This window comes from Jaculus jaculus, chromosome 14 (genome assembly GCF_020740685.1).
Source record: "Jaculus jaculus isolate mJacJac1 chromosome 14, mJacJac1.mat.Y.cur, whole genome shotgun sequence".
NCBI lineage: Eukaryota > Metazoa > Chordata > Mammalia > Rodentia > Dipodidae > Jaculus > Jaculus jaculus.
In genome coordinates this window covers 10,681,359-10,697,126 of record NC_059115.1, presented here as the reverse complement: position 1 = coordinate 10,697,126, position 15,768 = coordinate 10,681,359, and the positions used below count along the sequence as shown (strand labels likewise).

General features: G+C 37.3%; 1 protein-coding gene and 1 pseudogene across 1 annotated transcript; one reads left to right on the top strand and one right to left on the bottom strand.

Moving 5' to 3' along the window:
• Positions 1–6,751: 6,751 nt before the first annotated feature.
• On the bottom strand, positions 6,752–7,629 carry LOC123454602 (annotated as a pseudogene).
• Positions 7,630–13,083: 5,454 nt separating this feature from the next.
• Positions 13,084–13,830, top strand: LOC123454601 (vomeronasal type-1 receptor 4-like). The gene has a single exon (XM_045133303.1). The coding sequence runs from the start codon at positions 13,084–13,086 to the stop codon at positions 13,828–13,830; it is 747 nt and encodes a 248-aa protein (XP_044989238.1).
• Positions 13,831–15,768: the final 1,938 nt, after the last annotated feature.

Sequence of the window (15,768 nt, the reverse complement as noted above, 5' to 3'; positions counted from 1 at the left end):
GCCATGGGATAGGTGCCTAATTTATTCCTGAAAGCACTACCATATTGTCCTGTACCACTCAGGATCTGAGGTTTATGCTGCCCGTGAAATGATGTCTGGTTCCCTTTGATAAGAAACATTTCTGGAGCTCTTGGAAAAGACTATGATTATTCACAAATTTTGGAACTGTTAATCCTCCAAAATGGTGGCTTCTTTCTCTTTCATCCCTGGAACTCTCTGTGAATACTACACAAAGGAGAAAATTGACCTAAATGTACCAACTGGGTGGGAAAGTTTTCCTGGTGGTGAGGATAAAAATGCTAAGATCCTGAGCACAGTGCACAAAAATCATTAAATATCCCTGAAAGAAAGGAGAGTAAAAGAAGAGCAGCTATTGAGCCTTCATGCAGCACTCAGCTAGTGCAATTTACTACTGGGCTCTTCCCCTGGTTGGCAATTCCACACATAGAAGGAATCCCTGCCAAGCCATGTCCTTACCCCTTTGTGACTCCCTCCTTTGAAGTATCTATAGTCCTCCGACATCTTATTCCATGCCTAGGTGACTCATAATTCAGATCTCTTTCCCATCTCAGCATCTGAGTCTACATACTTCCATGCAGCCTCTTCTGTAGAATTAGAATAGGTGACATAGTTTGCTAAGAAATACCTGGGAGAGGAGACAATGACTTGATCACCATCACCACTACTTTTAAAAAGGAAATCTCCACAATTCTACAAATTCTGGCCCATTTCAGGGAGATATCCAGGAAGACTCCATGGTGTTGGAGCATGTGGAGAGAAGGAATCTGTGAAGCCAGGTTCAAGGGCTTATTTCAGTGTCTTGGTCAGGAGGGAGAACTTGTATTTCAGTGCTAGATTTAGGCTCCCTCTGTCCCTTCAGTAGTTCTGCCCATTTTGGGGGGGCTCCTCCCACATTTGGTAAGCTGTTCCTAATATAAGTAAATGAGCCTTACAGTTTTCTGCCTAACACAGATACAAATATAATGATCAAGAATGACCACACAATACTCATATGGAGAGACTGAGTGTTCCCTGGTCTAGCCTTTGAGAAATCTTTCCAGGTGTTTGGACACTGAACATGGGAATTGGCAGTTGGGCAGGAGGATGTCCACATTCCACATGATAGTAGTCACCAGAAAAACTAGATATTGAAGGTCAAAAATTGAGGGAGCCCAAATATTCAGGTGGTCCCAGGTGGAAGAATTTGGAGAAGTTCAATGAGCAAGACAATTACAGATATGAAGATTACATGCCAAGCTTTCTATGAACATTAATAGATCAATAGTTGCTCAGGGTGTTTGTCATGACTAATGGCTGTCTGTGCTTGGGAAATTTTTGTGACATCCCCTCCCTATTCTGTTCTCTTTTGTCTGTCTCAGACAAACCACTTACTATTGGTATGGCCAATTTCTTAACATTCTTTAGATGTTTGTTATATTAAAATCAACAAAATATGTTGAATTATTGAGAATGCCATCATTACACATAAATGATTAGGATATTATCTTCCTCATCTTGATTTTATTGACTATGTTTGTGACATTCTTATATTATAGTTTTATGCTTCATTAGTGAGGTTCTAAGAATCACAGATTCCACGAAAAATACACAGGGCCTCTGTAGGCCCAAAACCAATTTAACTGCAACTTTGGTAATGTTGATCTTTGCTTTTGCTACAAATTTTACCACTGTATAGTGAGAGAATTTGAAAACACAAGCACTCTGGGTCTAGAAAGTGATAACTGGTGCCATTAGAATGTCAACTATGGAAATGGTATATGATCCATGAAAATGTAATTCTGTGAAGCAAGCTATATATTTATAACTTCATTGCAAGTTTTGCAAGTTCATCCATGAATCCATACTGAATGCAGACACATATGTTGTTCACTATGCGAGCTTGTTAAATTCAGAAGTGCTTTCTTTACAAGTGTATAATGGAATGGTCAAATGTTCCATAATTTCATCACGTATAATTTGTCATAATAAAAACAATAATTCCATTCTTATGAACTGCTATTTAGAAAGGACATCAACATTCCCTTAACCTGATGTGGTGGATCATTCCTGTAATAACACCACTTGGGGGGATGAGACAAGATGAACATCAAGATTTAAGGCTAGGGCTGGAGAGATGGCTTAGTGGTGAAGGTGCTTGCTGCAAAGCCAAAGGGCCAAGATTCGATTCCCCAGGACCCACGTAAAGCCAGATGCACAAGGTGGCAGCCTGCATCGGGACCTTGTATGCATTGGCTGGAGCCACTAGTGCACCAATCCCCCCCCCCAGCTCTCTCTCTCCCTCCCTCCCTCCCTCCCTCCCTCCCTCCCTCCCTCCCTAATTCTCTCTCTCTGTCAAATAAGTAAATTAATTAACTTAAATATTTAAAAGAAAAAGAAAAGAAAACCAAGGCATCCGTATTTTAAGGCCAGTGTTGACTGCAAAATAAGCTCCAGGTCCTATCTCAAATATATATACAATACATTATACCGATATGAAGGTTTTATTTTTTTTTTTTTCCCAGATGAGTGATTTTCTATATAAGATATAGGAAGGTACAAATTCTTCAAAGGATGGATCCAGTGGCTCCGTGGTTCTTATGCTCATGATGAACAAGCAGAAGTTCCAACACATTCACAGTGCCCTGTCTCCTTGGCCGTTCCCTGAGACCAGAGCCAACCACAGCGTCCTTGCCCTGGTGAGCAGCTGTGTCCTCTTTTGTGTAACCTCTGACATTAACCTTGTTTGTTTGTGATGTAACCAGCAGGTGGCTGTTCAATGCGGGTGTAGCATTGTCTGCATGCTTCCCGGTGTTTTACCACTTTCTACCTCTCAGCCAGTTCACCACTGCTCCTAAGCTCTCCTCTACTTGTTAGACAAGGCAGCACACAGCTGACACATATTCAAAGAGCTCTAAAAGGGATACTGCGTGGAGCTTTTCTGTGAATATCTTCTACTCAATTCTTTCATGTTATCCTGTTCTCAAGATTCACCCTTTACATTGGACATCGCTTATAGAAACAGTTTATCCCACATCACCATTTGTGTTATAATCTTCAATCCAGGCAAGACCTGAAGCTTTCCAATTCTGCTTGAGCATCTGGCTAACAAGCCTCTTGTTCTGGGTGATTCCCCAGAACAGGAGTTATAGTTATCTCAACCCACCTGGCATTTTATGTGGTTTCTGGGGATTGAAAATCAAATCCTCTTGCTTGTACATCAACAATTATATACAGAACCATCCAAGAAGCTGTACAGCATTCAATTAAGAAGTAAAAATATAAATTAAACAAGACTCTACTGGGTGGACAGGCTCACATCGGTCTCTGTGGGCTCAGGGCAGTGGGCGAGGTCATCTCTTCTCTGTTTCCATGGATGCTTATGTGTAGCCTGTCATGTTCTGAGTTTCTGTATGTATGTATGTATGTATGTATGTATGTATGTATGTATGTATGTATGTCTCAGTGATTAAAAACCACCATAAACTCATGGTTTCCAGACTCCTGTAACGGTTATTTACTCATAGTAAGTTTTCCTATTCTTCTTGCCTCCTAATATGCTTTTGTGTACATGACCTGTCTTTGAAATCAGCCCTGATGAAAACTCTGCTCCTTTTTAAGATTCCCTCCACCTTTGAGTCCATCACATGACTTCATTCCATCTGCTATCTTTAACATTTCCTTTTTTAATGATCTGTGGTCCTTCAGGGTGGTACATGACACCATACACACTCTGAGCCATCCCACAGAGCCTAAGCTGAGAAGGACTGTGCATCTGACCTGACCTGTTCTTCAACTTCCACTCTCCTAGTGTGAGAATATGTCTCCATTACATGCTGAGTGATGCTTTTCTTCAAATCCCACTTGCATAACTGGGACACCCTGAACTTTGTACATGCATTTTATACAATTTGAATATTCAGAAAAAAATTAAATACACTTGTATTGTTGTATTGCCATCCCTTTTATCCCACTCCAGAATTTTTTCATTCTTATAAAATATTAAGTCTCCACCCACTAGACTGAAAGTCTCCATTCTGCACACCCCAGCCCATGTCAACCACCATTCTCGTTCCTAGTCCAGGTCTTTCACTCATGTGACTGGAGTCAAACAGACTTCATCCACTTTAGACTGACTTCCTCTGCTTTACACAGTGGCCACAGTTTCAAATATCTTGTAGCAGATGGCAAATTTTCTTTTTGAAGATTCTCTCATATTCTACTTTATAAATGTGACATATATCTAGTTATGTTATTATGGATTCAGATCTATATACACTGATGGACACTGGAATTGATTTGACATTTTGTTCCGAAGTAATGCTGCTTTAGATATTAATGTACAAATACCCTCTCTGTCTCTCACTTGCACTCTCTCTATGCACATACTTATATGTACATACATATTTTGTATATATGTGTATATATGTCTATACGTATGCATAAATTTCTCCATTTCCCTATTTTCCATATAGATACATACATATACATACTTACATATTATTTTTATTTTATGTACATATTTTTACTATGTGGTTACTTGCATATATGTTCAAACATATACATGCATGTTTTCCTCTTCTGTGTCCAGAACTCATATTTAATGTTCAACTTGGTGGTTACTCATACCATTGAAACCATCTAGAAAATAAATCATGATTGGTCATGTTTATCACAGGCCACTATCACAAAACATTGCTGGAGATAAGAGTCACAGAAATGGAGCCAAATAGAGTAAATAAGAAGAAATACCTCAACAGAAAGTAAACAAATGTATCTGAGAAGAAGCAAACTTTTGATCAGAAACCTCTTATTTTGCCCACAGAAGAAATGCACAGTGTACAACGATGGTAGTCACTAGTGTATGCGAGACTGTATTCAATGTGTAGAGCTGGTTAGGTGCTTTGAATGTGAACATAGAAATGATAGTGACTAGAAAAAGTGGAAAATATCCAGTTATAAATTATTATCAATAACATAATCTATTTTTTGGCCAGACTAATAGTGAGAATATGTATGTTTTGAAACTAATTTTAAAAATATCAAATACCTCATTTTTAAAATCTGAATTTTCTTTCATGGGTACCATTTTAAGCAGAATTTTTGTGCAAGGAGGCATCATAAATTATGATGTGATTAAAGATATCTTTGCTGACCTGCCCGATAGTGCTTTATATATAGGAAAGCTCTGCTACCTAAAAGTCACCAACACAAAAAGCACACATACATAAATACATAAAAAACATGGAAAACTAAAGACCCATAAAATGACGTTACTAATGCAAATTATGGAGGAAGTTTGGGTTAACTTGAAACACTGATTATGATGATAAAGCTGCCCATACCTTGCTTTCCCAACAAATGTTTCTTCAAACAGCAGCTTCTGTCTTAGCTGGAACAACCTCACAGAATCATGAAGACAAAGGAAGTAAGTGTCCCATGTTCCAAATAATTAATAATGTTTCTTCAAGCCTCACAATTCACCTCAAACTAATTTATGGTCTAGAAAAACAAATTATAGGAAAAAAATAACTTACAGGTGTTCTGTATACTAATTTAAAAGTCAAGATGATTTATTTATTTATTTGTTTGTTTGCTTATTTATTTTTGCTAACAATGCAAGGCACTTTCTTTGTTGGCAGATTTCATTTTGGAAAAAAAAAAAAGTAGTGCTACACTAGTTTGTTATCTATTTAGTGTCTTTTTGGCCAAACGCTGAAAAGGACTAGGCAACTCCAAAAGCAATAACACAGTTGTCTTTACAACAACAAAAAAATATGAAAAAATACGAGAGTTATTTGAGAAATATAGCACGATCCTTATTTTGACCATTTAGTATTGTAATGTACAACCATTTTCTTTCATCATTAAACTTTTTCTCTTATGAATTAGGAAGGATTATTTGGATTAGTTAGGTGTAGTAAAATCAGGATATTTGGGTAATGTCATATTTTAAAGATATTAAGGGACCGAGAAGATTAAAAAATGGTAATTGTTATTGAATAATACTAAAAAATGTGGCAGAGTTCTATATTTTGTTAATGTTTCTGTTAAAGGTTCTATCATAAAATTGAATGCTAAAGTTATTTTAAATGTAATTAACATAAGGAAGACAAAATGAATTTTTAGCAAACCTTAAGAAATTCTTTTGTTATAAATTACCTAAAATTTATAAACAAATCCCCCTTAACTTGCATTTTTGTTTAAAGTAATACATTTATATCATACAAATAAATTTCAATTATTAAAAGTACATTCTTGCAATAATATCTCTTCTCAAGTCCAAAATTCTTAGTTTATAATAAAACAGTAAAATGTTATTAAAAAAAAAAAGTCAGGGCTGGAGAGATGGCTTAGCAGTTAAGGTGTGTTTGCCTGCAAAGCCAAAGGACCATGGTTCAATTCCCCAGGACCCACGTTAGCCAGATGCACAAGGGAGCACACGTGTCTGGAGTTCGTTTGCAGTGGCTGGAGGTCCTGGTGTGCCCATTCTCTCACTCTCTCTCTCTCTCCCTCTCTCTCTGTCAAATAAATAAAGTATTTTAAAGAAAAAAAGTCAAAGGATCAGTACCAACCATAGCCGACATTCAATAGCATCTTCTTACAATGTTGCCTAAGAAGTTGTACAGTAACGTCTGGAAACAACACATTATTGAAAAGAAACGACTTGTGTTTTTGCTATTTTACATTATTATCTCTAGGATTTCCTCCTTTCCAAATAGAAACCCACACCCCTCTATAATATTCCTGTAGATCAGCCATTCCGTGCAGTCTCCACTTGCAAATTTCCAAAATCATCTTCTGCATGCATTCTTTTCAAACCTCCTGTGGTACCAGAATGGACAGAAAGGACATTTCCAATAGGAGTGGCGACCTCACCTGTGTTGTTAATTTTGCTAAGTAGATTGTTTCATGGTCCTGAATTTGGTGGACAAATCCAGCATTAAGATTAATACAAAATGTTCTTTCTTGGGCATAAGGAAATGCATCCCTGTATTTCATCCCAAATGGTTCCATAATTAGTATGCAATAGCAAAGGGAGCACTTCTGGAGATGTCTGCATTTTCATGGATAAGAGATTTTCCTCCATTTTGTAAGCTTCCATCAATAAAGTCTTTAGTCATAGGGGAAAAAACATATTATATTCTCAATTGGATTATCTGCAATATACAAGCCTAAATACCTAAATAATTTTGAAAGGTTGTTTCCATATTTTACCATATGAAAATTATGCAAGTTATCCCCATATTTCTCTAGTGTAGGTAGCTGGCTTCTTATAGCACTAGAATGTGTATCCAAGAACAATTAGGGTAAAATTTGCTGCATCTCTTGTCTCATGGGGTATGTCCACTCCTCAGTATCATCTTCGCTCTGTGGGAGTTAGGGGAACTCCAACTTTGGCTGAGTGGGGTGTGAGTGTAAGGAAACAAACCCACCCACCCCTGGAGCAGGAAGACTCTGCTGGCAAGAAGCAGGGAAGGATGAGCATTTTGCTGGCTGGCAGCTCACACTCCTGGGCCAGAGGACCCCTGCAACAATGGTGGCAGCAGCAGCTATGACCTGGAAGAGCTGGGTAGGGTGGTGTGGACATGGCCTCCATACAGCCACATCTCCCTCCACCATTACATGCATGTTATAGTCAGAGGTTAACTAAGTATCTTCTACTGGCCATCTCCAAATAGTTCTTTTTCTTCAAAATGTTTCATGAGTATTTTAATACATGGGTATTATATTATATTTAATACATGGGTAATATATTACAATATGATCACAGTGCACTTCCTACCTACTTTGGTTGTTGTAAATAATACTGGTTTAGATATAAATTGTACAGATATGCTCTTCATGTATACATGTATAAATTCATAAATAAACCTGTCTATGTATATATGTTTTGTATTTTACTCCTTTCTATATCTTCATATACACATACATACATTTGTACATGTTTGTATATATATATCTGTGTGTGTGTGTGTGTGTGTGTGTGTGTGTGTGTGTGTGTGTGTGTGTTGTATGTATGCATTATTTGTTTGGATTTAATGGGCTTGCATATGTGTTCATATGTGTATATTCATGGGTCAACAAGAGTGCAATGTCAAGTGTCTACCACAGTTTTTCTTCATGTAATTTTTTCTGTCTTCCCAGTTTTCATGGAGATTTTCATATGTGAACATACTTAAATTTGATCATATTCCTCTCCCATTACCTTCTTTTATCCCACAAGATTCATGCTCACTTCACTGATTATATTCCTTTCTCAAACTAGTCCTATTTCTATTTTTATGTCTCTCCCTCTGCCCACCTCCTTCATCTATGGACCAATGTTGACATTGTCCCTATTGTGCAGGTAACAGTGCACAGCTTCTGTGAGGACATCAATGCACTGGTAACTTCATGTCTGATGGATAGTGGGCCAATGCCCTCCTCCTCACCTCAGACTCTTCCATTCTGTCCTCCCACTCTAAAATGTTCCCTGGTGCTTGGAAGACATTTAATATTGACCCGTGCACAAACTTTTTCTCTCACCACTTTGACAAGGTTTTGTGTCCTTAAAATCCACAGCCATTTCAACATGGAAGTTTCTCTGGACAGCTGAGAGCAACACTAATATTGCTTCCATTATCTCCTGCCAATGTTCTGCAAACACGAGTGGGTTGAGAGAGATGTCTCATCCAGCGCTGAAGAACCATATGGTTGAGGACTTTGTCTCTCCCAGAAGCCTACATAGCACACTCGAGCACTGTGGCCCTGGACAGCAGAGATGAAGTTTCCGCTCTCTTCCATACTTACCTTTCAGTCAACAATTTACATAGAATCATTACCCAGAAATTCTCTATCTCCACCTCTCCAGTGCTTGGATTGTATGTGGAATTCAGCACAGGAGGATTTTACATGGGCATTGGAGATCCAAAATCAGGTCATATTGCTTGTGTGCAAGGAATTTCCCTCCTTTACTATTCACCTTCCCCTGGGCATTCTCTTAACTTCCAGACTTATCTTTGCATATCTTCTCTTAATCTCTGAGCTCAGCACATCTTTTGGATAACAGGAACTTGAGGAAATGACATCTCAAGAGTAGACTCACATTTCACATTAAAAGGCCTTCAGTATTCCTGGGAAAATTTTAGAAGTTGCATTTGGGGAACACCACTTGCCCTTCTCTCCTCCTCACTCACTCTCGGGATTCTAAGGTCATTTCATCTTCAGTCTCTCAAAGAACTGACGTGGAGTAAGTAATGTGAAGATGCCATGAAGGCCAAGGAGGATATGAGGTACAACTTTCCAGATGTCACTGGGAAGTTACAAGTGGGGAGAAAAGGGAGGAGGAGGAGAAATCAGGTTTGACCATTTTTATCATATAAGAACAGACACAGGTTGAGTTCCCAGTATAATCTGTACTCATCCCAAATGAAAGGTCACATGTGCCCTCTGGATATTTTCTGAAACATTTCTACAATGTATCTACAAAGGAAGTTAGGTTACTTACTTTATTTGAGAATTTTGAACAGTTATGAATGTGTATTTTCTCTCACCCCGGCAATAGGTAAGTTTTTTGTCTCTTCTCACATAGCCTTTTCATTATTCTCATGCTTTCATTTTTGGGAACGTCAACATGTTACAAGATAGAGCTTACAATAAATGTATTTTCATGTCTTTTCCTTGTATAGTTAAGTTTAGTAAAATACTTACCTACATTCCATCTTTTATCACCCGTCTCCTTTCATGTGACTGTCCATTAATCCTGGACTTTTATTTTAAATCTCTTTAGGAGTTATTTTAATTTTTGTCAAATTTATTTTAATGCAATTGTAATTTCCAGTTACCATTGTTCATCCAGGTATGTTTTGTCACTTTTAGGTCCTCCGTGATCATGAAATTGATTCTGCAGTGCTATGTAGTCTTACTATACCAACATTCATTTCCTGGTTCTTTTATGAGGTCCTATTTTTCTTCCTAATTTATTAGAAAAGATGTGTCTCTGGGATCTTGTGTATCAATGACTTAACTTTGTATAGAAATTGCAACATGGGAGCACACAGTCCAATTAGAGTACATAGTTCTGTTGAAGAGTCCTCTTACCCAGATAACACTCTTTTCCAGTCAGTCTCTGTCAGAGAGAAACTGTCAGTGTTCATGGACTCACGTCAGTTTCCCTCACCACTGTTTCCTGTAGCTACTAGGGAGAAAGTTAATGGTCACTTGCAGTTGTTTCTTGTAATTTGTACAAAACACAAAAGTTGTTGAAAGTTAATTTTACTTCCCCAGTAGACACTATCACTATTGCATCAGGTGATTGGATAATCACAGCTCTGGAGGGAGGTGAGGTCAGATACTTCACAGTTACTCTGAGAAAGTTGTTGTCTCTGCTTCACTAATCCTCAGAGTGTCCTGATGGGTCTGTCCTGGCAAACATAAGCATATAGGTGGCAATATTGCAGTCATGTAGACAGACCCACAGAAGAAATTGGACTGTATGCCAGGATATAAAATGCAAATCCTAGAAAAGGCCCTTTTCAGCATAGGTGATAGTGGCCCCCTGACATAAGGACCACGCACAGCAGAGGGATGTTTGGTCCAGCATGAACTCAACATCTGAACTGAAGTTGAAGGTAAGAAACCCAGTGCATCACTGACTCCTCCAAAATTATGATGTGATGGTCCTGTATAGAAGATGGTTTTGGCATTCAAGGAAATATAAACTGCATTAAGAATTACTTGTTGAGATCACTCTGTAGTTAGGATTTCAGTCCTATTGAGTGGAATGGATGGAGATGTGAGTCTAGCATTATGGACTCTATTGTGAGATCGTGGCAGCCATACAAGCTCAAATGCCCACTATTGGAATGAAAACATTCATGACTCTAACATTGACCCATTCATGTGATTAGCAGGATTATGATTACTACTATGATAACCAGAAATATTGTTCTGTTTTGAAGACTAGGAAGTAACCTAAGATGGAGGAAGATTTATCCAATGCATGTCAAAAATCTGCAATGTTTCATATTTATTTTCTGCTCTATTTCCCACCCACAGTATCCATACCCTCCAGTATTTCTTCATCAGTTTATTTACTGATTGGTTAAATCTGACGTGTATGTGAGAGAAGGGATTTGGTTGTCCAGAAGATAGCAGAAATTCTGTAAATTAAGGAATGACATGTGAATATATAATACAAAATGAAATAAGTAGCAAAAGAAGAAATAAGATCAGGAAGACAATTCCTATTTCTTTCAAAATGGAAAATAAGCCCAGATTAAAATAACATATTCCTTGCTCCAATAAATGATGAAGGACTGGGACTCTAACACATGTCACTGCAATTTTGATTGCAATTTTGGAGTGTGAGTCTGCAGTTAGTTAAACTGAATGGCAGACATGTAGCCTACCTGTTTTCCAGTGACACTGGGAGTTTGTCTCTAGTCTGAGTAGAATGTCTGTTTCGTTGATCATTTCCATTGTTGTTAGCTCAGCCAGGAGCTCAATGCTTTCACACATCACTATTATTCACCAAAACATTCCTGGCACCATCTGAGAAGATGTCTCACTGATGAATTTGTCTTAATGGACATGGTATCCTGTCCCGACATTATCAATATGACCAGAACTCTTCATGTTTACTTAAGGTGACAAACAGTTTTTCATTTTCCAATGAGTTTCTCTCTGATGTAATCTCCAATTTGAATGTCTAAGATTTATATATTAATTTTATAAATAAAAAGTACAATTCTTGCTCACATGTTTTACTATATTATTTTCCTCTTTATTTGTTTTGCAACCAAGTTGCAGTATGTAGGCAGAAGTGGTAGTAACCTTTTGTGGGTCCATCAAAGAAGGGCCTTGAGCTCAAGACATCTGTCCTCTGCCTTGTCACTGCTGGGGCATTATTGAACTTCAGTGTTCTTTAATTAATTTTGGTAAATAATAATTTAGAAATGTGTTAAGAACTGATAAGAAGGATACTGTAAAATCACTGGTTAACACTGGAGCTTTTAACAAAAACATTACTCTCAACAGAAGTGTGTTTATATACATGTTTGGACTTAATTCACTCCTATATTATGATCCTGCAAATTTTCATTTATTCTTATTGTTATTCAAGTTTCCCATCATAATAAATTTAAGATGTTCTGAAGTAATTATTTGAAATATTCTGTGCTCCTTGTTACAAAGGGATATAACAGCTATTTATGCTGTAATTATTTTACTTTGTCTGCCATTAATTCTACCAAATATTAAATTGCATGTGAGAGTAAGTCAATTGGATTCTTTCTATAAAAGTTACTAAATGGCTTGATGTCACAGTGATTCACAATTTAACTTTGATTTGGTACTACAGTGAATAGATTAAAATATATATGGATATTTAGAGTGTTTGCAGTCGTTGTACATTTTCATCCTAAGAAACAAAACTGATCCTTTGGTTGAACAGCCTAGTAGGAAATGGCACATATATGGAATATTGTAATATCATAGTGATGAGCTCTTTTGTTATTATAATAGTACAAAATGTGTTTTCAATATTGTAATTTGGAATCTTCTCTTTTCACATAAACAGGAAACTCCTTAACCAACAGAGAAACTTTATTTGAATCAACATGCCAAGGGTATCTTAGCATAATCACACAAGAAAACGGCACACTCTAAAGTAATAAAATAAATGCAGATTTTAAACCACTTATTACAAAACACACATGCCTCTACAGATTCACACATGCATGCACTTAAATAAAACAACTCAGTATTTGGTAACAACAGGAGTAAAGTTTCAGAGCTTGAATTTCTGAAAGGCAAGCAATGCCTTTAAATTGCCTTGGCTAAATACACCAGTGGCCATTCTTCCAAGATTTTCTGACTCTGAATGATATAAGACTCCCAGACTGAATGTCATCCAGCCCCCTGACCATGAGCATCATCTTTGCTGCACAGACTGGAGTAGGAATTCTGGGTAACATTTTACTCCTTTCTTGTCACATCTTCATGTCACACACAGGACAAAAGTTAAAGAACATTGATTTTATTCTTAGTAACCTAACTTTTGCCAACTGTTTGGTTCTACTTTCTAGAGGAATTCCTCGAACAATGGTATCTTTGGGAATGAAAAATTTTCTAGATGATTGTGGATGCAAACTAGTTTTCTACCTCCACAGAGTGGCCAGAGGAGTGTCTCTTGGGGCTACCTGCATCCTGAGTTGCTTCCAGGCCATCAAGATCAGCCCTGGCAGCCCTCGGTGGATGAAGGCCAAGGCCACACCTGTAAAGTACACGAGATTTTCCATTACCTTCTGCTGGACCTTTCATGTGCTGGTAAATAGTATCATTATTAATAATATTAAAGGTCCAATAGAAAGTAATAATCACACAAACTTAAAGGACTTTGGATACTGTACTACTGTGACTTCTGAAAAAAATATATCTACATTGTACATAGCAATATTTTCATTCATTGATATGATGTCTTTGGGGTGCATGGTTAGTGCTAGTGGCTTCATGATGTTCATATTGTACAAACATAAGCAGACTGTCCTATACATTCACAACCAAACATGTTCACCAAAATCCTCTGCTGAGACTCGAGCCACCCAGAGCATCCTCATTCTTGTAAGCACATTTTTCGGTTTTTACTTACTATCTTCATTTTTTGCCCTTTACATGGATCAATTTGATAAACCCAGTCCCTGGCTGGTGGACACCAGCGCTCTTATGGCTGCAAGCTTCCCTTGTCTTTGCCCCTTTGTGCTCATCAGCAGAGACCCCCGCGTCTCCAGGTTGTGTTTTACCTGCTGTGTGATGATTAACCCTTTCTGTAAAGAGTTCACAGAACTGTGAATGTAGAATGCATACTTCTAGAGATTGAGTAGGTTAAATTCATTGTTTCTTCCATACATTTAAACACTGATCACAACCTAGTCAGAAAGTGGACAGAGTCAGGAATGAAATGAACAAATCATGAGGACAAAATTATTTATGACTTTGCAAATAGTCAGTGAGGAAGTTCTCATTTATATCTTGTAGTGCCATTTTCACAATATTAATTCCTCAAACCAGGAACAAGGATTTTCTTTTTTTCTGGTTCCTAGTGTCTTGTGAAAATTCATGCTTGAGTGTTTTAAAGTTTTCATTGTAGAGATCCTTTACTTCCTTGGTTATTTTATTGAGCAGTAGAGAAATGCATCTCTCTCTCTTTCTCTTCCTTTCTCTTTCCTGATTTGCACTTTAATCCTCATGACACTATGGACAACTGTTGGTGATGTGATAATGGAATTTCTTTACAAAGACTGCCATGCTCTTATGTCATTGAGTTTATTTTGGAGAATCTTGCCCATCCCTCTAGTTCTTCCTGGTCTGAACTTCTTTCCTTCAGGAGGTTTGCTCAATAAGAAACGCAGAATATTATATTTACATAGCAAAGGTGTGTTACTCTACTTTTTCATCATCCTTGCCAGCATTTATAGTCATTTGTTTTCATGATGGTAGCGAATCTGATAGAAGTGAAGTAGAATCTCAATGTAGTTTTAATCTGCATTTCCCTGATGACAATGGATGTAAAACATGTTTATACATGCTTATATGACATCCGTATTTCTTCTTTAGCAAACTCTCTATTTTGTTCCATTGTCATTTTTTTAATTGGCTTGTTTGATTTCTTATTTAACTTTTTTGAGGTATTTGTATACCTTAGATACTAATGCTCTATTAGATGTATACCTGTCAAAGCTATTTCCCAATTCTGTAGGTTGACTCTTTGCTTTATTCACAATGTCCTTTGCAGTACAAAATCTTTGTAATTTCATGATATCCCAGCGGATAATCTGTGGTTTTATTGCCTGATCAATTGGGGTTATATTCAGAAAGTCTTTGCCAAGACCAATATGTTGAAGGGTTTCCCCTCCTTTTTCCTCTAGCAGTTTCAGAGTTTCAGGTCTGATGTTAAGGTCTTTAATCCATTTGGACTTAATTCTTGTGCACGGAGAAAGAGGAGAATCTATTTTCATCTTCCCACAGATACATATGCAGTTTTCCCATCACCATTTGTGGAAGAGGCTGTCTTTTCTCCAATGAGCATTTTTGGCATTTTTATCGAATATTAGGTGGCTATAGCTACCTGGACTTGCATCTGGATCCTCTACTCTGTTCCATTGATCTACATGTCTGCTTTTGTGCCAGTACCATCCTGTTTTTGTTACTATGGCTCTATAGTATAGGTTAAAATCAAGTATGGTGATACCACCAGCCTTGTTTTTGTTGCTTAGTATTAGTTTAGATATTTGAAGCTTTTGTGATTCCAAATGAGTTTTTGAATCCTTTTTTTCTATTTCCGTAAAGAATGCCGTTGGAATTTTGATGGGGATTACATTAAATGTGTAGATTGCTTTTGGTAAGATTGCCATTTTCACAATATTAATTCCTCAAACCAGGAACAAGAATTTTTTTTTTTTTCCAGTTCCTAGTGTCTTGTGAAAATTCATGCTTGAGTGTTTTAAAGTTTTCATTGTAGAGATCCTTTACTTCCTTGGTTAGGTTTATTCCAAGGTACTTTATTTTCTTTGATACAATTGTGAATGGGAGGGATTATCTGATTTCATCCTCTGTGTGTTTCTTGTTAGCATATAGGAAGGCTACTGATTTCTGTGTATTTATTTTGTATCCTGCTACATGGCTGTAGGTGTTGATCAGCTCTAACATTTTGCTGGTAGAGTCTTTAGGGTTCTTTATATATAGAATCATGTCAAGTGCAAATAATGATAACTTTATCTCTTCCTTTCC